General features: G+C 26.9%; 1 protein-coding gene across 1 annotated transcript in view; it reads left to right on the top strand.

The window, feature by feature from the left end:
* Positions 1 to 4944: 4944 nt before the first annotated feature.
* LOC136969289 (hypoxia-inducible factor 1-alpha-like) overlaps positions 4945 to 27418 on the top strand; it is a 102335-nt gene continuing 79861 nt past the window's right edge. Inside the window, exon 1 of the mRNA XM_067263401.1 lies at positions 4945 to 5144. Coding sequence (XP_067119502.1) covers positions 5095 to 5144 — 50 coding nt within the window. The 5' untranslated portion in view covers positions 4945 to 5094. The remainder of the gene's footprint in view (positions 5145 to 27418) is intronic.

Consider the following 27418-nt stretch of genomic DNA (forward strand, 5'->3'; position numbering starts at 1 on the left):
TATTTTTGTTTTTAATAACTTTAACTAAAAGCTGTTATAATTAAATACACATTTAATTAGCCTAATAAAACTTTAAACACATTTAAATATCACAAAAATAGCTATTTTAATTATTTATTAAATTATATTTCTACAATTAAAATGGCTGCTTTTTGAGGAATTTTATTTTCTTAAATGAATTTACTAGTTATTTTCTCCAATAATTATAATCAAATATAATAAATTTGATAAAGTTCAATATATTAAGTAATTTTTAATAAAGTTTTTTTAACTTTATATAAGTCTATTAAGTGATTTATATAATTAAAAAAAATTACTGAAAGTAACTTTAACAAGCCTACCTCATTTTATTATTGTGATCCATTAACTAATTTAATTTTAGTTAATTATTGGTTAAAATAAAAAAGTTTATAAACTTTTATTTGTGGTATTTACAACCTACAAGTAATTAATCCATTCTAACATTAAAATTTACTTGTTAAATGGTAGAAAGTTTATAAATAATCTAAGATAATTAACTCAAGATCATCGAGAAATTATACTTTTTTCTTAAATTAACTCAATTAAACGATCTTGAAACGTGTTTGCAACTGATAAACCCTTATCTAGAAGAGAAATTTAGTTTAATCTGTAAACTCTATTTAAATGAATAGGATAAGTTTTAACTTTGTAATTAAATCTTAATTCCCTTCATAAAGAGTTAGTAATTTTAAAGGCATTCATCTTCTCTAATGAAATTCAACTAACTGAAGATTATTAAAGTTTAACGAGGTTTATTGGATTATTTTTAATAGATGATGTAAATAATTCATGCCATGATTCATAGAAATAAATAAAAAGTCATCGCTACTGATAAACAAGCAAATGTATTGTCTTGTAAGATGATTTTTTTTTACTACACACAAAAAATGCATTTTGGTAACAAAATTGCTTTTTTTTAACTTTTGCATGTACTAAAACATTCATTTTGATTAAAAAAATACATTTAAAAATGTAAATAAAATATACAGTTTTATTAAAATTTTGTACTTTATTGTTTATTTCCATTAACATTATTTGCATTTATTTATTCATTATTTCAAGAAGAAAATATGTTATGTAATATATTTTTTTTCTAAAAATATTCTATAAAAATTTCAGAAAAATGTATTATTTTTTCTTTTTTTTTTCCAAAAAAAAATTTTAGTATGTATTTTTATTTATTTCAAAATATATATTTACAGTCGACCAATAACGACCTCCTTTCAACAACGGCCATTTTTTTTCAGGAACATTCTCCCTTTTAAACAGAAATTCATATAAAATAACCTTCAAACAAAGGCCATTTTTAAAAATATTTGCAAGTGTCCGTTGTTCAGAGGTTCGACTATTTGAAAAAAGCATATAAAATCCTTTACAAAATAGCTTTAGGCAAAAATTTTGCAGTACTTTTAATTATGTAATTTAATTTTCAGTGTTTCTAATTACTAATCAAATTAATTAACCAAATATTTACAATTATTCTATCATGGAAATAGTGTTAAATAACATTGATTTAAATTCAATATATTTTGATTTTAAGACGAGAAAATACCCAATAAAAATTTTAATAATAAAATTAATTATTAATTTTAAATACGTAGAAAACAATTTTTTAAATTAATTATTTTTACAGTAATTAATAAGAATTCTTTTTAAATAATTAGTTATCTTTAACGATTTTCCGCTTATTGTAATAAAGCATTAAAAACTATTTTTATGATTATTCAATGCTATATTTAAATATTTAGTTGGAATATAATACCTTAATTATATGTATTTTCCTTATTTCTGTGTTGTTTTAGTGAATTACACAACAGGAATATTCTATAAAGTATTCCTTCTTTTGTTTGTTACACTAATACATTATTCAGTAACATAAATGTTATTGAATAATGTATACAGTAAAACCTGTGTAAACAGGAATCGCTCCGTTTCTAAGATTTTTCCCGTTTAGGCAGATTTCCGTTTTAGACAGGTTTTACTGTGTGGGCAATAGCGTTATTAGTGATTCTAAAGCATATTTCTTCACCACGAATGAAGTTGATTATACATTGTTTTTACTATAATTATTCCTTAGAATATTTCAAAATATTTGACGAATAACAATCATTATTATTGTATATTTTAGAAATAATAACCTATAATTTAATGAAATAGTGCTTTTTTTATATAAATCTATTTTTATTCAACTTTCCTAACTTATATTGTACAACTTAAGATGTTATTAAAAATAGATAAAGGCATTTTATAAACAATATTTTATATAAATTATGATAAAACTCCTACTGCATTACTTAAATATAATATCATCATTAACGAGAAATATTTATCGTTGTATTTCTTAGAATAATGTAAATAAGATAAAACCCGCTTTACGACCGATCGATTTACAAGTTCCGTTTTTACGACTGATATAAATCCTCTCTTATATCTTTATAAAATTCTTATTTAAGTGATATGTCTTTGTTTTAATCTCTATACGGTATTATATATAGTTAAAATTTCGAACTTTAGGGACGTAATTACAATTTTTAACATCGAACTTCAAAGTGTATCGTAGACTCGCTTTGCGACGGCTCGATTAATGATAGCTTTCCAGGAACCAATGAGATCATAAAAACGAGATATATTATATACATCTTCCAGAAATCGACTGGAAATTTAATCAACTTAAAAACGTAATAAAAATAAACGTATAACATAAACTAAATCATCTCCTTCAAAGTATGCTGATCTAGTTTAATCTTACAAAGAAAATATGTGATTTAAATGATTATTTAGTTAGAAATTAAATATCGATTAAAAAATATAAAGTAATTTAATATTTTATAATGAATAAACATAGTAAAAGACAAAACTATATTTCTCAAATATAATATTTTCAGTCTGACGTTCTCATTTCTGACGTAACGAAAACAAGAAAAAATGCATATTCATTAAAAATACTTCGAAAGAGATAAAAGTACAGTACATTTGCTAATCATTTTATCTTTTCTTGCCGAAAGATAAATGATTAGTAAAGGCAGGAAGTTTACAAAAGTAACAAAAAAACAGATGATATTTGCTTAATATTTTTAAAAAATCGTTTCATTTATATTTATATTATCAATTTGAATTTAGAAAAGAATTCGTCTAACCTAAATTTCAAATGATGCTGCTGAGTTATTCGTTCAATGAACAATTTTACACAATAAAATATTTTAAAATTATGTATTTAGCAATTTTCAAATTGCTAAATATAGAATTTGCATAATAGAAAAAATAAATTGCTATCTATTGTATATTTTTATCTTTATTTTTTGTGCCGAATAACAAGTGCCGAAAAAGTTTAAAATAATCGCAATGTTTTAAATTAAATAACAGAGAATTTCAAAAGTGTTTAAGATCAGTAAATAACCAGAGAAATGATTTAATATCATACGTAATATTTATAATTGAAATTAATTTATGAAGAAGTTTCACTGGAAATCCTGTACAAGAATGATAGGATTTTAAGGAATTTGATCGTTTGACCACATTATTGTACAGTGTTTAGTTATCTGAGAGATGATTATAATATTAATCGCTTTGTAGGATCCATAAATCTTCGTGTTTGGATCACGTTGCATTCGTTTTAAGAACGTCTCTGATCTGGAATCAAATTTCGCAAGAGATTAATGAGAATTATATCTATCAATACATCATTAATTAAAATTAAAAACATATATATTAATTTCCGGTGTAAAAAATTAAAAAAAAAATAAAACAAAGATGAATATATCCATAAATTAACCATGGTCAAATTTCTATTTAAAATGGCAACAGTTCATTGGAATCATTTATCCTGTGGCAATGTTTGCTCATCTATCCAACTTATTATTTATACTAATAATAAGTTATTTAGCAAATTATATAGAGAAATTATAGAACAAAGATAAAATTAATGACGTTCTAAGCTTGAAATACCTGTTTGAACGATTTTTACACCGGGCAGAAACTATTTAATGTCGAATATTTTCTAATGGGATCATTTTTGCTATCCATCTTTCTGTGATTGATAAATATAGAGGTCGTTAAGCTGCGGATAAGAACGATAACGCTAAATAAATGTATATATTAATTAATTTAAGATTTAAAGAATGATGTAAAGTATAAAATCAAAGAAGATATTTATTTCTGTAAAGGAAAATCTTCAAGATTTTATTGTTTTACGTGTGGTTTTGGAACAGTAGAAAGAGGATATCGTGAAATTATTAGGTCTACACGGTAAACAGCATTTCGTAAGAGCTTAATAGTTGGACTTTATCCAATTCTTCGACTACCGTATCTGTGTATTTTATATGATATCGTTTGTCATGTAATTACTATAAAGCCGCATGCCCACTTCAAATAAATGCTTCTGATTAAATAAAATATTTGTTAAGAAATTTCATTCATAAATATTTATAAAGAGATTTAAGTCGATGTTATTTTTGTCAGATTTTTTTTTTTTTTATGGATAAAATTCCTAAGAGAACGTCCATCGTTCTGTCAGAGTTATCCACGATGTCAATCTCTGGCTTGACTGTATCAGTAGTGAAGTGTCGTGGGGGGCCCCTAAGTCGAATGATCAAAAGTGAATGCGGCATACACTTGTTTCTACTCCTCTCAGGGATATTGTAGTATTCCTGTTGAAATAAATCACATTTCTGTATTCTAACAACAAACAAATACAGTAGTAAAATATAAAATTCACCATTTTTTCGGTTAACGAATTACATAGATAATCGTATACGTATATAGATTTGTTTACTTATAAATTAAAATAATTTTATTGTGCGTTTTTCACTAATAAAACACCTGGCAAGTTTGTTTTAATCGGCTTATTATCATTTTGTTTTTTTTTTCTTCCCGATGTAGTTGAAATCGTTCTCTCTAGATGGCGTTGTTCGAAGACGAGGGGTGAAATAGTTGACGTCAACCTATTACTGATAACAGAGTAGAACTATATGCTGTGTGGCTCGCTCGATATAGTAGTATTGTGTTTAAGTAATCGTTAGTGAAAAAATTTCTTTGGAATACTGGTGGACGGTAATTAATTAGAAAGGATTTAAAATGTGCGATGCCCAGGTAGCACTGATGCCTGTAGTCAAAGAAAAGAGAAGGTAAGCACTAGGCCTAGTTGTTGTAATGGCACTACGAGCAATGCCCATTTACTTATGTCACGCTGTAGGCTGTAGTATACACTACCAACTCCGTTATGTTCGCTACGTATACGCGCTTAATGTGCATTCTATGCTAATTATGCACCTGCTTCCGTTCTTATTTATGGAAAAACACCAATTAGTCTGCTTTCTGGACATTTTTTTTTTATGCCAGCAAAATTAACAAGGAATTAAATTTTAAACTATTTTCTTAAGTGTTTTAAATGATCTATAATTTAATGAAATTGATTGAAAATATGTGAAATTTAATTTTATGTCTGTCTATATGTTTTTGTAATTGATAAATATTATATCTTTTATAATATCAAATTTTATTTACAATAAAATAATAATAATTTTCTGTATCAAAATATGTTTTTAATTGCATAATATGTTTACAATTTTTTTGTTAAAATTCATAAACATGTTCTATAAATGTGGATCCAATAATTGCATTTGAATTTTTTATAATATATTAAATTTTATTTTAATACATAATAAATTATTTTATAAAATTTAAAAATCTCAATCTCTACCTAATTTACAGCTGTTTAGAGTCTTTAAACATGTGTAATTACAAGGCATGTGTGCCCATTATCATCACATATACGTATATTTATTTGTTTAGTCTATGTTTAAAATTTAATTATGAAAACAATTTATTTATAATATAATAAGAAAGATATATTAATTTTTATTTTTGTATCTAGTACTATGCTTTTAAATTGTAGTGTTTATATTATTAAAAATATTACGTGTAATAAATTCTAGTTTAAAATTATAAAATAATCATTAAACCTTCTTATTTTACAGGATATTATTCTATAAATGTAAATATTTGAGTTTTGAGTAAACATTATTTCAGTTAATACATAAGTAAGTTAATTACAGAAGTAAAAACTAGTTTTAAGATGGTTAAAAAATGCTTAAAAATTAATCAAATATTTAATAAAAAATTAAAAAAAAGCTTTATTATAACTCTAATTAGCATATTTTTGTAAAAATTTTAAAGTTTTCTTTAAAAAACCTTAAAAAAGCAATTGTTTATGTTAACTCTACATTGACGTCACATAATGGGTGATGCTCTCTGACTAGATAGATACGTTTAGATGACGTAAATGATGGCTAAAAGATTAAAATATATATATATAAAAAAAACAGGAATTTAACTTCCATAAATCATTTTTATTTTTTTAAAAAAAAGAGAAATACATTTTATAATTCTTTGAGAATGAGAATTTCAAAAATGTAATATAAATCAAGAAGAAAAAATGATATATATATATATATCATTTACATCAACCTATATATATATATATATATATATATATATATATAGGTTGATGTAAATAAATAAATAAATAAATAATAGCATACAACAACCAATGGAAAATATTTATCGTTTACTTTTCTACTTATGTATTTTTTCTAGAACAGTTAATATCCGGCTTAAGTTATTTTTATTACATTTAAAAAATTTATATATTTAAACGAGGTTTATATTAAATTAAATTTTCGACTATGTAATTTATTTTAGAGAAAAGGAAATTTAAAGGGGGAAAACCATTCCTTCGTCATTTCAGATCTTACCGAGTTCATAAAACGACTTTGGCAAATCAATGAAAGTGTAAAGCGTTAAAACAGCGGAATGTAAGGTCCACGAAGATAATTATTTTAATCTCTTAAATAACATTTTAAAACAGGAAGATGCCGAGAAAAATTTACATAAGTATCGAGCCAGCATCTTCAAACGTTTATTAATGTCGTTTGGGAAGATGCGGATGAAAACGTCGGTCAATAACCTGTACCTATGCTTTTAAACTGAAAGCGCAGGAATTAGTCACGTGGTTCTGTTACTATGACGACCGTATATGTAGGAAAAGGAAGATGAGATTTTTTTTCTTTATGCATCTTCCCTAAACTGATCTTTTCCTTGCGTTAGAAGGAAGAGGGTGTAGTCATTTAATGACGTTTTTCCACTAGCAGACTCCAGACTGTCGGTTTACTTTTATGTAAATGAACAGTCCTTTGTAAGTTATGTATCGTCGCTACGGCTTGAATTACTTTATTCCACTTACTCCTAACTTATTTTTTAATTCTTTTTTATATTAATTGAATTTAAACAGATTCATTGTATTAAGCAAAATCCATATAATCGAAACTTAATGGTTGATATTTAGAAAAGAAAAAAAAGGGGTTTAATATTTGTCTCGTGGTTTCGTTGTGTCTTATTTTTTCCTTTCGAGTTGATTGTGAAGTTGAAAACTGGTTCCCTCCGGTTGCTATTGAACCATCAATAAAAGAACATTCTTCCTTTCAGATCTGTTTTGTGAACATTCAAGCTTAAGGCAATGACTACGTCCCGAAGAATGTAGTGTCTCGTGGATATTATAGCTTAATATAAAGCGCTAGATTATTTTTATATACCTATAATTCATCATCGAAAGGGGGTGCATAAAGCTTCCTTATTTATGTTGCATTCGTGAATCCATAATTGGTTTTCCGCCTTCTTCTCTAATTAAAGGTTGTTGCGTAAAGTAACCTGTGACATCATTGCAAGGTCAGGTGGGTAATCAATATCTAGACATAGGGATGCCACCGCTAGTGACGTCACCACGATAGCCACATCAGGTGATGTCTCCACTTGAGAAGTTGAATGTGGCCTTACCGCTCCGACCGTGCCGAGTTTCTACTTGAATTTATGACTGTTTGCATCCTGTTTAGACTACATTTAACTCGTTTTAGTGCGATTCTCTGGGTCGATGCCCAAAGTATACTTCCCTATTTAAAAATATACCAATTATTTACAGTCCTTACGATTAAAAAATACGAAAAAAATGTAAAAAAAAGAGAGAAATTTGCGAGATTCATTTATGAGATGAATGTAATTGTTTCAGTTGCTTATCAAAGTGTTCGAGAAAATGGTCATTTCTGTGTACAGAATAGATATGTAATGTAAATAATCAATATTAAGTTAACGTTTAATGTATTATTTACTGATAATTATCACTTAAATCACTAATTAATCGTTCTATTATGAACTTTAATTCACTGTTTACTTCTAAACTAATCATATTCTTGAATAAACCGAACACATTTATGTTTCGTCTCATTGAAAAAATTTTTCTCTTTGATTTTTGAAATGTTAATGATCTGTATCAAAGTTTAGAGGTCCTTTAACAGCTGTTGATATTTGATGAACGTTGCTGAAAATATGTTTATCGTTAGATCTCTCTGCCTGTAATTAAACAAACAAGCTAGATAATAAGTATCTAGGTCCTTGGTTGTTCCCCAATTGTTCATATTGAGACTTGTCAGCGACATAATAGCACTTTTGACCAGGGTTCGAAGTCTACATCAACAGTTCTCTTCTCGTTATGCATTGTCGTATAATATTTATTTATTGAATTCTAAAAATAGTATATAACGATTTGAAGTACGCTATAGTTTAGTAGTAATTAAGATTTAGTATGGGCTACTCTAGGTGCACTTTGATCTTATTTGCAAGGCTCGAAGATTGAACAAGATTGAACATTAGTGTTTCTGCTTTTACTGTTTATGTTTTAAATGAAATATCTTCTACTGGATTTTAATGTCAGTTAATCAATAATTTAGAGAATTTTAGACCGTTGGAAACTTCTAATTTAATTTTAATATATGCAAACGACTGTGCATATTATTCTTAATAAATTATGAACAGTTATGGATAAGAGAGAGAATAGTTTCGTATGAAAATTTAAGTAATGAGATAATAAAGAAGTTATCCCTCGAGCTCTTATTTTCCTCCCTTTCTTCGTAAGTTCTTAGCTTGTTCGTAAATCTCAGAAAAGGTCATTTTAATTTATGAAAATACAACGAAACAATAGTATGGAAATGAAGTTAAATGAATATCATCATCTACTTCCTTTAATAAGAAAAATTTGTGTCCCGAATCGAAACTGTTATTGTTCATTTTGACGTTATCCAAATAATTTTAATGGTAGACAGATTGTTTCCTTTTGTTATAAATAGAATATTATTTTTATTTCTTAACAAAAATAATTCGAAATTTTATTAAGTGAAATTAATACCTTTAACACCACCAGCACGTGTCAATAAATTGTATTGTAATACACTCGCTTCTGTATAGTAAAGAAAGTGCTACATTAGATCATTTGTATTTTTCTCGAAACTTATGGTGTTCTCTCACAATGTGTTGTTCACATTATCGAAATATTCAGGAACGCTTTCCCCTGTATGCTGTTTATTTGCCCGTCTTCCGGGGATTTGAGGTCGAAGGTCAAGTTGCTAGGATGACGACGATAAGGTTCAAACCAGCAGTTGCTAACATAGTCTTGAACTGTTTCGACCTCGTCCTGCATTTTTGTTTTTATTATTTTTTTTATTAAAAAATTAAATCTAAATTATTAATGAGTTAAAACTTCAACTTAAAAAACTCAATTCTTAATCGTATTATGTACTATTTTTTTAAAATAAAAGTATCAAATTGGTTATATTTTAAGTGGAACACTTTCAAGGAAATCTAGAATAAGAACCGACTGACTTATTTTTTTTATTTATTTTTCTTACCTTCTAGTTTATTGTTAAATGTAGTTTCGTAATACGAAAAAGTTCTGATAGTTTTTGACAATAGCAAAAGAAGAAATTATTCTGTTTATTTTACAAACATATTTTGGAAGAAGGAAAACTATTCAGGACTATAATTTGATTCATGGGGAACATGAGTCAAGTGAAACTAAATATGTATTTACGTATGCAATGAACATGGTTATAAATAATGGATCCCTTTTAATTTGTCAAATATTTAAATATAGTTAAACAGCCTTCTAACTTATAAAACATATAATTTAAAAAAAAATTAATTTGAGATATTATAATGATTTTGTACGCATTAAAAAATGATTTTTTAACTTTTGTTTTTAATTATATTTCAAAGTTTCGATAGATTTTTATTTATTAAAAACCTTGTACAACAATTCCTATTGTTTCCATACAAGTTATTTCCTTGGAAACTCGGTGTTTGTACAGAATTGCCTGTTTTTAATAACCCATTTAAATTATTTATCGACTAAATGGCATAGTAACTAAGTTTCCCGAATAAATTATATAGTTCAATATTATAAAATAATCGTCATTAATGATTTTTATTGCCTAACAAATTTAAGTTTGTTGCGATCTTTCGTTATTTATTAGCTGCGTTAGTCACATCATTGCTATGAAACTGTATTGATTATAATAAAATGTAACAAGATAATGATTTATTGCCTTTTTAAACTAAAATTTTCTGCATTTAACTCGGTATTTATAATTGATGATTCATTATTGACCTATCGATTATCGTTTGAATCTAGAGAAATATTGAAAATGATGCTTATCGTCTTGAAAATTATTTCCATTGGACCAATGTATCTGTTGCCATGTCGTATAAAACATTCCACTGAAATATATGTAACGCGATTTATAAGGTCTGGAACATGTATAAAATCTGTAAATTTTGAGTTTAAAAATTACATTTATTAAAATCATAGTAAACTGAATTTATTTTTCAGTGTATTATAGACTTGTATGTGCTAAAGTCCTATGAATATATTTTCTAATCAGATATACGACTACTACACGTTTAAAAACTGTTACTCCATGATATTTAATATACTTCATCTGCTGTACAAAATTAATTAACATATTCATCGCTCATTAAATTTAACGATTAATTTTTATAGCTTTTTAGAATTAATTTGTTAAATTCCGTGCTTAATTGAGTTAGTCTCGCTACTATTTACCTCAAATTCAAAAAAAAGTTGGGGATTTTTCTTTGTGGGGACACGATTTTGTTCACCCACTTTGAAGCTTAACTCCTGTGTCTTTTGTCGAAAATTTCTGAAATTTTGAAGGCAGGTTTATGTATTAAGAATTGGCACTTAAATTTTGGTGGTTAAAGGTCGAGGGGATCGTGTGTCATATCTCGAGTGGGGTCGGACTTAATGAAGATTTTACTCGTTATTAGCACTTATAATTTATTTATTTATTTTAGAAAACTCGTCTCTACCCTGAAAATTAAGCTGTTTGCCATTTTATAATAGTATAAAAAGTTTAAAATAAAATGTCTTAACAGATGGCGCTACATGCAATTTTAAATGATCTTGCCGGGAAAGTTACGCAACTCGTTGATGGATTTTTATTATGTTTCGATTCGATTTAGCCAAAAAAACCAGTTGGAAATCTAAAATATTCTTAATTAGTTTAAAATTCGCTAGTGTATAAGCCGTTTTATCTACTTTATTTTCATCATTTTTAATCATTAAAACAACATTCATAGTTTACTTTTTGGGAAAATGTACACTCAGATCAAATAAACAGTCTTCGGGACCAAACAGTCTAGAGGTTAAGGTTATCTCATCTTATCGTTCGGGAGTTCTACGGAGGATCAAAATGAAGAGGCTCCCAAGTTACAACTACAATTTGGTACAACAGTCACGTATCGTCTATCCAAACTCACCATTTTTAAATTGCATTATCGATTAAGAATCTTGCAACCGAAATTGGAATAATTTTCGATTTTTTTGCAATGAAAGAAATTCTTGTTTGGTTATATTTTATAGCAGTGTGTGACTGTAAAAGACTGTATATGAGTTAAGAGACTCCGTATCAACCCATCCATTACTGTCTCTTACATTCCATTTGATAATGTTACATCCGGGTATAATGAACTCGTAACTTTAGAAGCTTTTTTAAAAAACTATATTCTTCAAAAATAAACTATTAAATCAAATATTTACATGTCGCGACGATATTTAAATCAAGTATCAAACGAACAGCCGGATTCATTTAATGGGGTATTAAGGATTAGTAATTACTAAGCAATTTGGCAGTAGGCAAGCCGCCAGGCCCCATCTCTTGTTCAATATAATAATTGTAAGTAAATAAATAAATATTTAAATCGATATATAAAGAAGAACAAGATTCTGTTGTAGATCCCGTCGAGTAACTAGAATCAAAACAAAGTAATTTAATGACACGAAAATGAAGCAATTAAATAAAAATAAATTAGTTATATACTTTACGAGTAAATAATATACTGTATAATTTTTTTGTATTACAATTACGCGTATAAAACTGTCAATCTTGTTGTGATGAGACGGCATTAAGTCGAAAACAGGAGCTGCCCATCAGTTCAGAACGGATGTTGGAAGTTCCTTAGTAACTGGATGGATGGATGGATGGATGGACGGATGGACAAGGATTCTTTTAACGTTATTTGATCTTTGTTAGACAGTTTCTTATACGAAAAGTACAGGCTTTGTCCGATTAATTTACACATTAGCTAAATGTCAAATGGTTAAACAGTCGAATGAATGTATTTAGGCAAAGTATGTTTTCCATTTCCAAATATGACACACATACACGCACATACGGGGAGGAGGGGAAGTAATTTTGCAAGCTTACTTCGACGGAAATCTGAATATGTTTTGTATTTAGTACTTCCGACTGACGTATTTTAAACAAAATTCAAGAACTTAGTATCAACTGACACTTATTGCGCCACTGGAAAGATCGATTACGACATCATTTTTATTAAAATCATTAAATTATTACGTTTTAATATTTTAATTTCTTTTCCCCTCGTCGGTTATTTATAACGTTAAGTTGTACATAAAAAAATAATTATTAAAGATGTTTCTAATTTAAACTGACTCGGCGCAGCCAGTATCGTAAACGTCATAAAAAGTAAATTGTGTTAAGAGAATGTTTTATATTTTTGATAAAAGAGCCTTAGATTAATAAAGCTACGCTCTTTATCGCTTTATTTATTTATTTAAAACGTAAAAATATAAATATTATTAAGCTGTGTTAGTCTGTCGAAAAAAATATATACAGTATATACCGTATAACGATTCTTCTCGGTGTTTCGTTATAGACTGCAATTAGAGTTCAAGGTTAAACCGATGACGTCAATCACGTTAGAAATGTTAGTGGGAAAACTTTCCACTGAAAACTGGTAAATTTGCCTGACGCAATTACACTTAAGTTTTATTGCTGGGCTTGGCCAACACACCTCTCCACGCTCTATCTCTGATTGGTCGCTACAGGCAGACAATCATATGATCTATCGCAACACCTGTTCATTCTGTAAAAAAATATATAATAAAAATATGCTGAATGTTTTTGAATTAAACTAAGTCATTATTATTAAACTAAATTATTTCAAATTTGATTATTAATTGTTTAAACAATAATTTTTACACGCGACTTTTGGTAGGCAATTCACGTTTGCGGACTTTTTTTTTTAATTCTAAAAAGAAAAAATGATTTTTTAAAATACTTTAAGAGAAAATTCGAAAGTTTTCTTGAATATAAAACACTACAAATGATCGATGCTGTTTTATTAAGCTTTAATTTTAAAGCACCACACGGACAGATTGATTTAATGATAAAAAGTTCAAACGTGAACTGGTGATTTATTACTAGAGTAATGGTATTAAATTATTTAAAAAGACTCATTTCTATGCGGGTGATAGATATTGGGCATTTTTGCTCGGTTGCTTCCCGAAAATGATATTCTATCCTGGATTTTTCTAGTGCAATCTTTTACCGCATGGTTACAATCATCATCAATACCAAACTGATTTTGTTGCGTTGGGTATTTATCTCTAGTATGTAGCGCCGACGATAATTTATACTATTTGAAGTCGAGAAAATGTTACGTAATTCTATACTTAATCGAGGCTTGAATCTCTTATATAAACGCAAATATTTTGATGTCAGGTGGCAGCGTGTTTATCTTATAAACAGCTTAGTATCGATTGGATCTGTATCTTTATAGCATCGTTATAGGTTATAGACCTGTACAGTACATTAGACATAGTTACAACCTATAATTTTTGCTTATTCCTGTCCGTGTCACATTTTCTCGTTAAGCAGTTTCTATGCTGATCAGCAATTTGTGTTTTATTTGATTTATAAAAAAAAGGAAATATTTTACACGTTTGATAATGTTAGATCTACCGATTAATGGCTATATTTTTGTATAAAATATTTACAGTTTACATATTTTGTTGGGAAAAAGGAATTAAATAGGCCAGTGCTTAATTACTCGTTGTTTGAGCTCATCTAATTAATGTTAATTTATGCCAGATTTCAGCATGGACAGATGGTCATTAATGCTGCCAGATTGTAATTAGAGTCTTCTTTTTATATTATGGTTCTTGCGAATTAATTCTGCTCTTTTGTGCCAGTAGATTACAGTAATGAGTAGAGTAATTGTATCAGAGACTAATCTTGAATATACTTTTATTTATAAAAAGAATTAAGCTGTATACCTCAAATGTTATAATACAGCAAAAATTTTTAGAATTATTTTATTTTTAATTTTAATACAGTATTTGGCTCTACTTTTATCCATATGAAAATTTTAAATTGTAACCACGTGATCACGTTACAGCCATTCATTACGCGTTATAATTCTACTATCGACTAGGTTAAATATAAAATATTCTACTTTGTTAGTTTATTGTGTGATTATTTCATTTCGATAAAATTAACATTAAACAACAGAAAATTTTTGATAAGAATAGAGAATCGATCAAAGTGTATTAGGATTATTTTCGTCGCGGAAGATAACTATGAAGAAAAATGACGTGCGACCACGGGATATAGTTGCTTACAATATTTTAAATATTTAATTTACAATAAATAATTTATTGTAAATTACTAGCCTAAAATAAATAATTGCTTTTTCTTTTATCGTTTAGGAAAAAAAAACACATGATCTTGTAGTCATATCAGTAAGGTTAGATTACATTTTCCGAAACAAAGGAAAATGCTTTAAAATTTTAATTAAAAAAAAATTATTCTAAAATGAATAACGGCTATTAAAACATGTTATATTTATGGAATCATAATATTAACGAAAACAAATTTGTTTATCCGAATACATAACGTAGCGACAGAGTGACGTCAAAACAGATAAGTAATCTATTGGTCAGAACAACCGGAAGTGGAGTAAAATTGTTGACTTACTATTTTATAATATAGAAAAGGATTGCAAATAAATGTTAATTTTTTGTGAAACAAACTAAATTAAAAATTTTAAAATCATTTCCAATTATTATTATTGTGTTTTTTAGAACTGAAACTGATAACGAACGTAAATTTTAGTTCTAAATTATGCCGCTACGGCGAACAGCGCCACAACAAACTAGATAAACAATTTTTGCCTTGGTTTCATAGACAAAAATATTTCCTCCCCAAAATCTTATTAGTTTATCTTAATAAAAAGTTATAAACAGAACACTGCATAATATATTTTTCATTCCTGCATCTAATATAGCTAAACATAGCCACAGTCCAAAGAACAGCATTCCAAAAATTTCAATATGTATTGTCTAATTATTGAATACAGAATTTTATTTAAATGTAATCTGAACCACTTTATAACACTTTATAATAATACTTCAATCATTTTGTTTTGTATAAGGTTAAGAAAGCTAAATAAAGCTATCCTCAAATGACCTAATATTATTTATAATCTTGATTTAAAGGATACATTAATTCTTGACATTAATAAACATAGAAAAAAATTAAAACATGATTAATAAAATACATTTAAATGTAATAAATTTTATTACTGATAAATTTGAATCCACTTATATTCGTTCTTTAATTAAAAAATGTTTCCTATGTGGAGAAGAATAATTTACCGATTTGGATGCTTGAATGCTTATATTGTGTTCACTAATCCATAACAGAGTATTGTAACTATTTAAGAAATTTTAGTTGTTATTGTTGCTATTAAAGTTATTGGTTTGTATTTTGGTTTTTTTTCTTTTAGTTTTGTCAACAATAAATTTTATATCACATTTATTGATGCATATAATCATGTTTTATGATCACAAATAGTGTAATTTAAACATTCTCTCTGAAGCTTGAAATTGATTTAACATAAATTTTTGATGTTTTTATTTTTTTTCTTATATTCTAGTAGTATGTTTTTAAATATTTAAAATTAAAGAAATTTGTTTTGTTATTTTTGTTGTTATTGTTCATTTGCTTATATATATTCCAGTTGTTAGAATAAGGAAAATGTTTATTATATATGCCATACAATAGTCTGATAGGTTCATTGTAATAAAATTGGAGTGACCTAATTCCATTTAAACAATCAATAATATAGTATAGTAGGTGCTTTTAATCTATGAATAAACCAAATAATATTACACAGTATGAACACAGTGTGTGTATGTAGTTTATATATAATGTATGTGCCTGTGCGTATGCAAATTCACTTTAATGCAGTTGAAAAATTTTTATATATGTGCACCATGAATATAAATTTTATAAACAAAATTAAATTAATATATTGTTTTACTATTTCTTCCTTTCTTTTTATATTTAAAATTAATTTTCTAACTGTTATTAAAAAATATTGTTATAGTTCAAAAACAAATGTTTACAACTTGTTTAAAATTTTTATGTAATCTCAAAAAGTTTAGATAATATAAAAATTAGTTCTGAAATTGAACAGATAGATAAAATCTGTCTGAATAGGAACTAAATTTATCTCCTTAGTTAAAAGTTCTTTTCACTGCTACTCCTTCAACCAATGAATGAAATTTATAAAAAAAATAATGGATGAATACCACTTTAAAGTTCTCTTGATTTAATTCAAAGGATATCATGCATGATAGTGATTATATTTAACTATATATAAGCAACTGTTTTTTTATAGTTGGAAAAAAGATTTATTACATGATACTGAAAAATTGAAAATTGTATTTTATTTTGATTTCTAAATTTAATATCTATATCCAAAAACCCAATAACAAAATTTCAAATAACATTTTTGTTTTAGTAATTCATAATTTATTTCAAATACTTGAATTTCTTCTTTTTTACATATTAAACATGATACAAATGTCTTCTCATACAGCTAGCCTATAATAATTACAAGTTTACAAAACTGACAAAAAAAAAAAAAAATCCAACAAGCAGTTGCTTAACTTTCCCAGAAAATTTGATGGCACCACCTTTTATCATATTTTATTTAAAAAACTTTCTATATTTTTAACTATTATAAAATGGCAAAAAGCTTAATTTTGAGAGTAGAGATGAGTTTTATAAAAAATTGTAAATGCTAATAACAAGCAAAATTGTCATTAAGTCTGACCCTACTGAAGATATATACAACTCCCTTTATCTCCCCACCCTCTAATTTAATAGTATTGATCTCCCTAATAAACAAAGCTCCCTGTAAAATTTCAGAAATTTTTTGGCAAAAAGCATAGGAGTTATTAAGCTTCAAGCAGGGTGAACAAAATTGCACCCCACACACTAACATCCATACATACAGAAAAAATCCCTGAATTTTTTTTGCATTTCTCAACAAGGTGTCCCGAGTCCAAAAATTTAAAAATCTTGGGGGGTCATTTTTGACCGATTGCCGTACTTTCTCTGTTATATACATAACAGCCGGAAAGTAATAAATTGAAAAACTATTAATTTTTATGAACAATATATGAAAATGTTGATATAAACTAATACAAAAAAATACATATATATATATATTACCTTTTTCATTTGTAACTTTTAAATATTTTATTACTGCATTTGAAATGTCTTTGTACATTTTAATGCATTTTTTAATATTTTAAACTAATAACTAGTGTTAGGCATTTAGGACAAAAAAGAAAGGCAAAATGGTGCAGTAAATTTTAAACAAGACAACTTAGTGCAAATTTGAGGATGCTCACCTCATAAGTCACTCATTATTTAGTGTTAGTAACAACTGATAACCATTGTAATAGTTTAATGTGTAACTAAATTTTACATTATCATACAAAGTGTACAAATTTTATTAAAAAGAATTCCAAAAATAATTTTACACTGTTATCAAAATACTCATTTTTATCATATGAGCTTTCATTATTTACACTCAAAAATTAATTATATTTTATGACATTTAAATAGTAAATTTTGCAATATTTTTTTCATTCAATGCATTATAAGAACAAATTTATATCTGTAGCCTTTTAAAAAACATTTTTAATGGCTCTAAAATTTGCAGATAATCCAATGCAAAAAATTTAGTAGTGAAAGTAGTTCTTTAATTATTAGCCCAATCCAATCTGCATTTTTCTATCCAACTAGCAACTTTGGTTGTGATTTGTGGCTTCCTTTTGAATCTTTCTCCCAAATTTGAATGATGTGATTGTTTTATTAGTTGATACAAAGCAATACCAAGACTGAAGCAGATAAAATGGTGCTGGGGTATGAATTTGGTGCATTTTGGGGAAAATTTCAGAACTTTAGAGGGTCTATAATCTAACTAATGACATTTTGTCTTCTTTTTTCAAGCCCAATTCTAGTACAAAATTAGTGCAGCATAAAATTGCTTAACCTTACTAATAACTATAAAATCATCATTCTATGCATACAGTCTTTCAATGAAAAATTTGAAGATTTAGATTTATGATTATCTAAAAAATAATTAGAATTTAAACAAAATAAAATTAATTATTTTTTTAGTTACATTATGCATTGTGTGATATAATATGAAGTTTATTAGATTTTCTTTAGAAGGACTAGTAATTATACACTTACTGAAAAAATAGATATGCATCAAGAAGAATCCAATGAAACTTTTTATTAGTATGAATGTAATGATTATGGTAATAAATGATAATAGTATCATAGCAAATAGATAATTTCTTGTGGAACAACAGCACAATTTAAACAAACCTTTAGTATTTTCTAGGACTTCCTCTACCTGGATATGTGCAATGATACAATTGGACATAAAGGCAAATAGACCATAATATGCTATCCTACAACAGATTTGCCTATAGTTATTGCAACAGTCACTCCACATCCCTCACACTCATGGATGACTGAAGCTGACATCTCATTTAGTTCCACAAATGCTTGATGGCTATGAAATCTGCAGTCCAGCGTGAAGGAAATGTGACAGCATGACAGAGACGTTCCTGGAAAACCCTAGCTGTGTGTGGCTGAACATTATCTTACTGAAAAATGGTGTCTGTAGCCCTGCCATTAAAAGTAACACATGAGGATGCAGGATTTCCTGATCACTATGCTGTCAAGTCTCTTGCACTGACTGTCATACAAAATGGCTTCTTAGACCTGTATGTCAGCAGTGGGGACAGTGCCACTCACTAGTAATGGCAGAATTGAAATGCTCATCAGTAGTCCTCCACACAGTAACATAATGATCAATGTTAGTGCATGAAGGACTAGGATTTATCACTAAAGATAATATGCTGCCACTCCATAATAGTCTGTTTCTGTTATGGCACCACCACAAATGAAGCTGATGATATATTAGGGTGCTAATGACAGGATGCATAATGGTTGCTGTGTGCATGCAAATCTGTCTCTGCTAATTGTCTATTACAGGCTGTCTTCCTGTACTAGTGACAAGTTTCCATCTGTCTCTGAACTGATGTTATTGCAGCTGTTCATGCTTGTCTCAAATCAGACAATTATTTTCCTGATGGTCTTTATGAGGTGTCCAGAGCATGCCTGCTGTGTATGTATGTGCTGATGTATTCACTGCTCTCAATGTCACTTCAAAGTCAGGTGGGAATGTCCAGATGGCAGGCAATTAGACAAAACAGTGAAACAGTTCTCTTGATCTCCTCAGCCTGTTGATGCAGCCTTCCTCAACTTCATCAACTGTGTATAATGTCTTTGACTGCATTGTACAGGAATGCCTATTCAAAGACTAACAAAAAGTACACTGTCTAACAACTCTAAACAACAGGTACACTGAAAATTCTGAAAAATGCCTCTGTGAACTTTTTATAGAACACTGGGATAGCAATTTTAAAACACTATAATAGAATTATCTGGTAAGCAATCAGATCACAGCTATAATTATTTACATACCTGTCTGAGACAGAGTTGTGTGCTGAGTTTTGTAGTATTGGACAAATGAATCTGAGTGCATAACTTTTTCTGTTGATGAGTGGATGTACTTCAATTTTTTATTTTCATAAAATATAAATAATTTTCATTACAAAATCACACATTTATAAAATTTATTAAAATATATAAAAGTCAGTTGAGAAGTGTTATAAAAATTAAACCCTCAGTAAGAAATTAAATAAACTATCATAGATATAAAAAGAAAATTCAGATGACTACATAATTAAATTGCTTTATTTAAGGGTAATTAGCAAAACAAAGTTTTATTTTTTAATGTTGTTTGAACATAGTTTTGATTTCCAGCAGATACTATAGAATTAAGAAAGTTTCTTAATCTTCAAACAGAAATATCAGTCTGTGAGACCATTGTTGATATGTTATGCTGCAATGTGGTAGTACTTTTTGAGCTTTGTCTTTCCCCTCCATAATACCTTATCATCAACCACTTGTCTACACTATGCATGTGTTACTGTTCAGTTTGTGATTGTTTGTTGAAACAAATAATAACAAACTAGATTGAAGATACATATAGATATACAGCTTTTTAAAAGCATGAAGATCTTACCAGTCAGTAAGATGGTAAGCTTGGTGTTTCATACTGTGTACTTTTCATAGTTTTTTATTGCTTTTTTGTTGCTTCCCAGTAAGGTTTTTCTTAATTTTAGAACACTTTATTCTGGATATTCCATTAACAAGTACTGGTAAATCATCAAGTGCTTATTTTATTTGTGCTATTGTCAAAATCCATTCATTAAAAATTTCAATTTTGTTAAATGCTTGGTTTACTCTCTGTTAGACCCACATACGAAAAGATGGAAAAGATGGCTCAGTATTCTTAATCTTCCCAGAGATATTAGGGCATTGTATGGGAAACAATACCAAAATATGAAAATACTGCTGCAGGATATGAAGAAGTGATCTTATTAAATATAAAAATTGAGAAGATACAAGATGATCACAAAATTAAACAGTTATAATAGAATATTAAAATGTAGATATACTGTTATCATAAATTATTTCATAAGAAAATCATAATATAATTTTTTAGGATCAATTAGTTAATTTTAATTATATTCTACAATTTGTCATTCAAACATGCAAGTAACATATGTTAACATATGAAATCTAATTTGGAATTAAAAATATATTCTGAATTGTATTGTATATTCATATTAAGATGTGATTAATATTTATTAACAGTATCATAACAAAGTTTCAGTTTTGAAAGTACAAGAAAAAAATTTAATAATTACACTAGAAAATAGAGGAATAAATCTGAAATTAATTTATTATTAAATGCAAAAATTAAAATTTGAAATATGTTTCTGATAAGATAATTACTAACATCTTAAAGTTGTTTTTTTTGAAAGTCAAAAATTATTTTCTGTTACTAAAATTACACAAATAAGTTATTTTTAAGTAACCACAATAATATAATTATATGATAAATATGTCTTCAATTGAATGTTATTATTTGAAATCAGAATATTCAAGGTTTAGGATTATTTTGATTATTGTATTCAAATGCAAACTATTATCAACTTTTATACATGAATGTGATTCTATTAAAAATTTAGTAACTTTTTTACTGTAAATTTAATGAAACATTTATAATTTAATTAAAATTTTTGAAATTATTATTTTAATTCCAGTTCTACCACTTTATAGATGTTTGTTTTTAAACATAATGCATGAAAATGAAGGATTTATTTTTAGTTTCTTTTAAATTTAATCAAGATTATTTAGAAAACCAAGGTCTTTTTGATCTTGCTGATATCTAATTATCATGTGTAGGCCTATATTATGTTTCTTATGCACAATAGAATAAATTTGAATTCTGATGCTATCATATTGTAAATTTTAATGTTTGTAAGAAAAGATTCATTTATTGAATGACTTGCCTTGAGAAAAATATAATTGATTTTTCCTCCAGTGTTAATATTTTAGAATCCCTTGTCATTTTGCTGGTTATTTGTAAAGTGAATAGTTCCTAGCATTTTAATTTTATAAAGGATAAAATCATTCTTATGTTTTTCCATTATATATGATGTTTAATTTTTAAATTAAATCTTCAGTAAATAATCTAAGAGTATTGTTATATGATACCTAGAAAAGTTGTCTTGATATAAAACAACATAGAAATATTTTATGTAGAAAATTATTAATGTCTTTTTAACTTGATGTAATTTAGTAATTAAATTATAAAAAAGATTATGAGTTGGTAATACAACTGTTAAATTAGCATGATACTCAATTATATATAAAATAAATTAGAAAAAAATAAAACTGCTGAAAATAATTATAGTTAATCCCCATTTCAGTACATCTTTAATGTTCTGAATAAGTTAAGACAAATTCATGCCAAGCATTCACTAGAGTATAATGATAAATAACTGTCCTATTAATTTGTTATATATCAAAGAAATTACATTTAATTTTACCAATAAAAAATGAAAAGTTCTTCTTTTGAATTATTCTCAATGGAAAGCTATTTATTGATTGTTGAAGTAGAATGAATTAAAATGAGGACTGTTTCATTCCCATAATGTTTTTTCAGACCGAATTCTTGCTTTATCAAAAGAGCTTTAAAATTTAAATTTAAAAGTTCAATTTCAATTAATTATATAGATACTTTCATTATATGTTTCTTATTTAATGATTATAGAATAACAATCTGTTTCTTCATTCTAATGGAATTTATAAATGAAATGAAACTAAAACATTTCCCAAAACAAAATTAAATTAGAACTTTGACATAATACATGTCTATTTGTAATTACATTATAACATGCATAATTGAGATGTTTTATATATACTAAAATGTATTTTTGATAAACTCAGGATCAGACTGTTTTTTGGATTTTCAGAATTCTCTAAAATCTTAGATTTGATAAGTATTTGTCATTATTTTCGCTATTTAATCTTATTTATGGGGTTAAATAGTGAAATTTTTAATAGATTGATTATTTATAAAATTAAAGATGTCATTTAAAACTGAATCACATTTGTAATGAACTGTCCCATTGATTTCCTACAGTATCCATTTGTTTTTCTATAAAGAGTTTACATGATTAATGACTATAAAACAGCCTACAGTTACAGGTATCCCTCATATAACATGGTAGTTATGAGGGATACCTGTAACTGGTCCGAAAAAGTCCATGTTACGTGAATCCGTGCTATATGAAACAAAGGATTAATGCAAAACATAGGGTTACATTCCAGAAGTTAGCAAAAATACACTATTCTTTTTTGTTACTAAGAGAAATATGTTTATTAAAGTAATCAATAATTTATTTTCAATCAATAATTAACTAACAATCTCAATTAAAAGTACTGTATTATGCATTGATATTAATTTTAGTTAAATGAGGGTATTTTCTTTTTACAAAGTATCATCATCTGAACTTTTTTGTTAATCTTGAACAGAAGTATCAAAAACATTTTCTTATTTTTTATTTTTATCATAAACAACTTTTATGGATGATGAAAGAAAAATGTGTTATTAATATAAAATATGTTCTAGTGGATTGCATTGTTCAGTTGAGTACCAAGCAACTTTTTTCCAGAATTTGTGTTTGAATACTGAATTGTTTGAGTACCAAGATACCGCTGTATTTTGTTCATCATTTTTACAAATGAAGTAATCATTCGTAGGTAAGTAATACCTACGGTTAAAAAAAGTTTAATAACACTTACTTAAAAATACTTAAACAAACTTTACTACATACAAAGCTTAATCTATAAAAAGAAAACACAGTGACAGTGTTAAGAGCTAAAATCTGAAAGCAACCACGATGACACTTGGTTGATAGGAAAGTTAATGAACTTTTTTCTTCCTTGTCCTATAAGTTTTCATTAAAGCAAAACTAACAAAAAAGCACAAAATAATTTGAAAATTTCAATATTATAAAATCCATGGGCAAATTTGAGACAATATGCATGCTTATTTGACAAAAAAATATCAAATAACAAAGTGTGCACTTAAAAATTGTGTAATTTTGTACAGAGGATTTCCAAAACTGGGTTAGAGTGAAACCGGAAGTTTTTTGATAAGGGGATATCCCCAATTTTCCAACCATGTTGTACAAGGTATATCTATATACAGAGTAATCAAAAAGTTTCCATTTTTTAGGACACTGTGGCAGTGTGTATGATAATGAGCAAGTTCAGAGTGAAGATAAATAAAGACAAGAATAGTGACATATGTTTAATCAATTATTCATTGACTTTAGAATAGTGTGTAAAATGATGGCAGTATTATTACCAAATGCATCTGAACAGGATCAATATGCAATTATTATGTTTATGGCTGCAAAAGAAGAAAAATCAGTTGACATTCATTGCAAAATGGTAAAAGCATATGGTGATTCATTGTGTCCAAAACTACCATTATGGAATGGTGTTCAAAATTCTATGAAGATCATGAAACAAAGCAATATGTGAGTCAGTCAGAGAGACCATCCATATCCAATACAGCTGACAACAGGCAGGCTGTGGATAATGAAATTATGGCAGACTGCTACATATCCATTTGTCAACTTTCATATGAACTTAACATCAGCTATGGTAGTGTTCAGAGCATAAAAACGAACTTGGGGTACAGCAAAGTGTGCAGCTACTGGATACTCCGAAGTCAGACAATGGTGTGAAGATGACTGTATCAGACGTTTTTATGCAGCAGCCACCGAACTTTCATCAAAAGGGCTTTATCAATCTCATTCAACAATGGGTCAATTGCCTTAATGTTGGCAGCAATTTTGTGTAACTTCATACAACACCTTGGAGTGTACAGCCCCTAAATGGATACTTTTTGATTACGCTTTAGAATTTAAGTATCTAAATAGCTTTTTTTTCAACAAATATTGACAAGACATATTATCGTTGAATATATGTAGCTTTTGTCTTAACCATTACAGGTGATACAGTGAAAATAGTAATATGCATATAAGTCATAGCCATATGCTGAAATTTCCATTCAAGAAGTACTTAGCCATTTCCTGAAGTGCTAGCACATCCTGTAATAAGTATTTGTTTTAGAATCTGTCTAGTTTACTGGCTACTTCTTGAAATGTGATTTCTGATGATATTAAAACAGATGTATATTTCAGCAATGAAACTAGTCATTGCATATAATGTTTTGTGGCTTATTAGAACATGGCATAAAATAAACCAGCTGAAATTTTTCGTGTTTCTGTATGCTATAACATTTTTGAGTGTAAATGATTTGATAAAAATGCACCTTTTTAATAAATATACATATAATATTGCTTTATATATCAACTATAGCAAAATAATTTTGGTAAATAATTATTTTTTTATAAATGTAATAATACAGCAAAAATGTATTATTTTGAATTAATAATGCAGTAATGGACTAGTTATCCAGCAAGCTTGGGACCAGAAGTGGTCTGAATTTCTGAATTTTTCAGTTTTCTGGACATGCAATAAATGTATACTTAAAATATAAAGTAAACAACAAAAAGTTAGAATGAAATTTATTTAACAGATACAAATTAATACATTTCTAAAGTAAGGTCTGTTTGGTTGATTGTTTTCATTACTAGTTTCTTTTGAATTACTAAGTCTAAATTTTGACTTTTTTTTTATAGTAATTTTAATCACACAGGGATACATTAACTGAATATATAGACTTTATTATTGTATTTGAAAATGCATTTTGGGTTCTGTTAATGCACTTGTATTCATCATTCTCATTGTAATATTGTAATTTGTCTTTTAAAAACTAAAATAAGATAAAATAAATCATTTATCACAATACATTAGGCATCTGAATTGCTATCATATTCCATCTTCTAGTATATAAAGCTAAAGGATGGAATATGATAACAGTATTAATTAAGATACATATGATGATTGAATATGATATATACACATAAATTTAAATGTCATGACAAGCAAATTGATTAAAATGTTCAAATAATTGTTTGGAAAATATAGAAATAAAATTTAATTTCAATGATTTGACACTGTTAGAAAAAATTTTAATATTCTTTTTTTATGAAAAAGCAAGGATTGTCGTATTGAAATTTATGTTTAAAAGTTATTCCGAGCAGATATTTTTATTAGCTGAAATTTGTTAACACTAAATTAAAATAAAAACAATATTTAATTAACTGGTTTCAAAAGATTTAGAACAAGCATCTCAATTTTTTTAAGAATACCAGTACATAAAGTATCTAAAAACAAAATTATTTTGACCAGATGAAAGTATGTCAGATCAAAACATGACAGTAATTTTTAAGTTTATTTATTTGTTATTAAGTCTCTATATTTCTCTTTTTTTCTCAAAAAAGAAGCTTGACTAGCCAAGAAGTTGATATGTTTTTTGAACTAATTTTTATGAAAAATTTCCTTTATGTTGTTAAAACTAACATCACTAAGAATAAACATTTATTAGTAATAATTTACAATTTATAATATGAAAACTATAATATATATTTATGTTAATTTTAAATTTCAACAATATATCTTTTGAGATATTAAAATCTGATGTATTGAATTAATTTTAAGTCTTAATTCAAAAATCCAGAATTATTAGAAAATATATAAATTTTGTAAAATAAAAATTGTTTGTTTCTAAATTACTTTTGAAGGTTAAATTGAAACAGAATTTTAATGACAAATCACTCCTTCATAAATTAACAAATCAGAACTTTACTGCTTTCCCAAAGTATACTAATTACGTACAAACTTTTAACCTAAGTACTTTTGACCAGACAAGCCCATCATCAGAGGCAGAATTTTAATAATTAATTTTTGTTGTCATACAATTCATGACAGCAACAATTTTTCATTTGAAGTTCATTATCATCAAATTTATAATAAATAAAATATTATATTTAATTCAAACTAAAGACCATACTTTTGAATTGAGCATGATTCACACTAAATGATATTGTACAATTTTATTGTTTTACGTATGCAACATTGAAATTGTATGACATGCAACAAAGTCATACATGTCATTAATTATTTGAAAACTTATTCCATGAGTATTAAATTATGTGATGATCTAATTCTGTTCTTTTTACATTTAGTGCGTTTTTTTAATATTTTATGTCAGTTTACTAAGTAAAATATAAATTCATTGAGAAATTAATAAATTGAACTATATCAATAGGAGGAACAACTGCACATATTTAATCCAAAAATTACTAAAATTATCTGTAAGAATTATACATTCTGAACAATTTATACAGTAATTTTATAACCGGTAATTCTTGAACTGATGTTTGCCGAATAATGTGAACCAATCTTTTATATTATTGTGC

Source organism: Centruroides vittatus, unplaced genomic scaffold (genome assembly GCF_030686945.1).
Source record: "Centruroides vittatus isolate TY-2023 unplaced genomic scaffold, ASM3068694v2 contig_1776, whole genome shotgun sequence".
NCBI lineage: Eukaryota > Metazoa > Arthropoda > Arachnida > Scorpiones > Buthidae > Centruroides > Centruroides vittatus.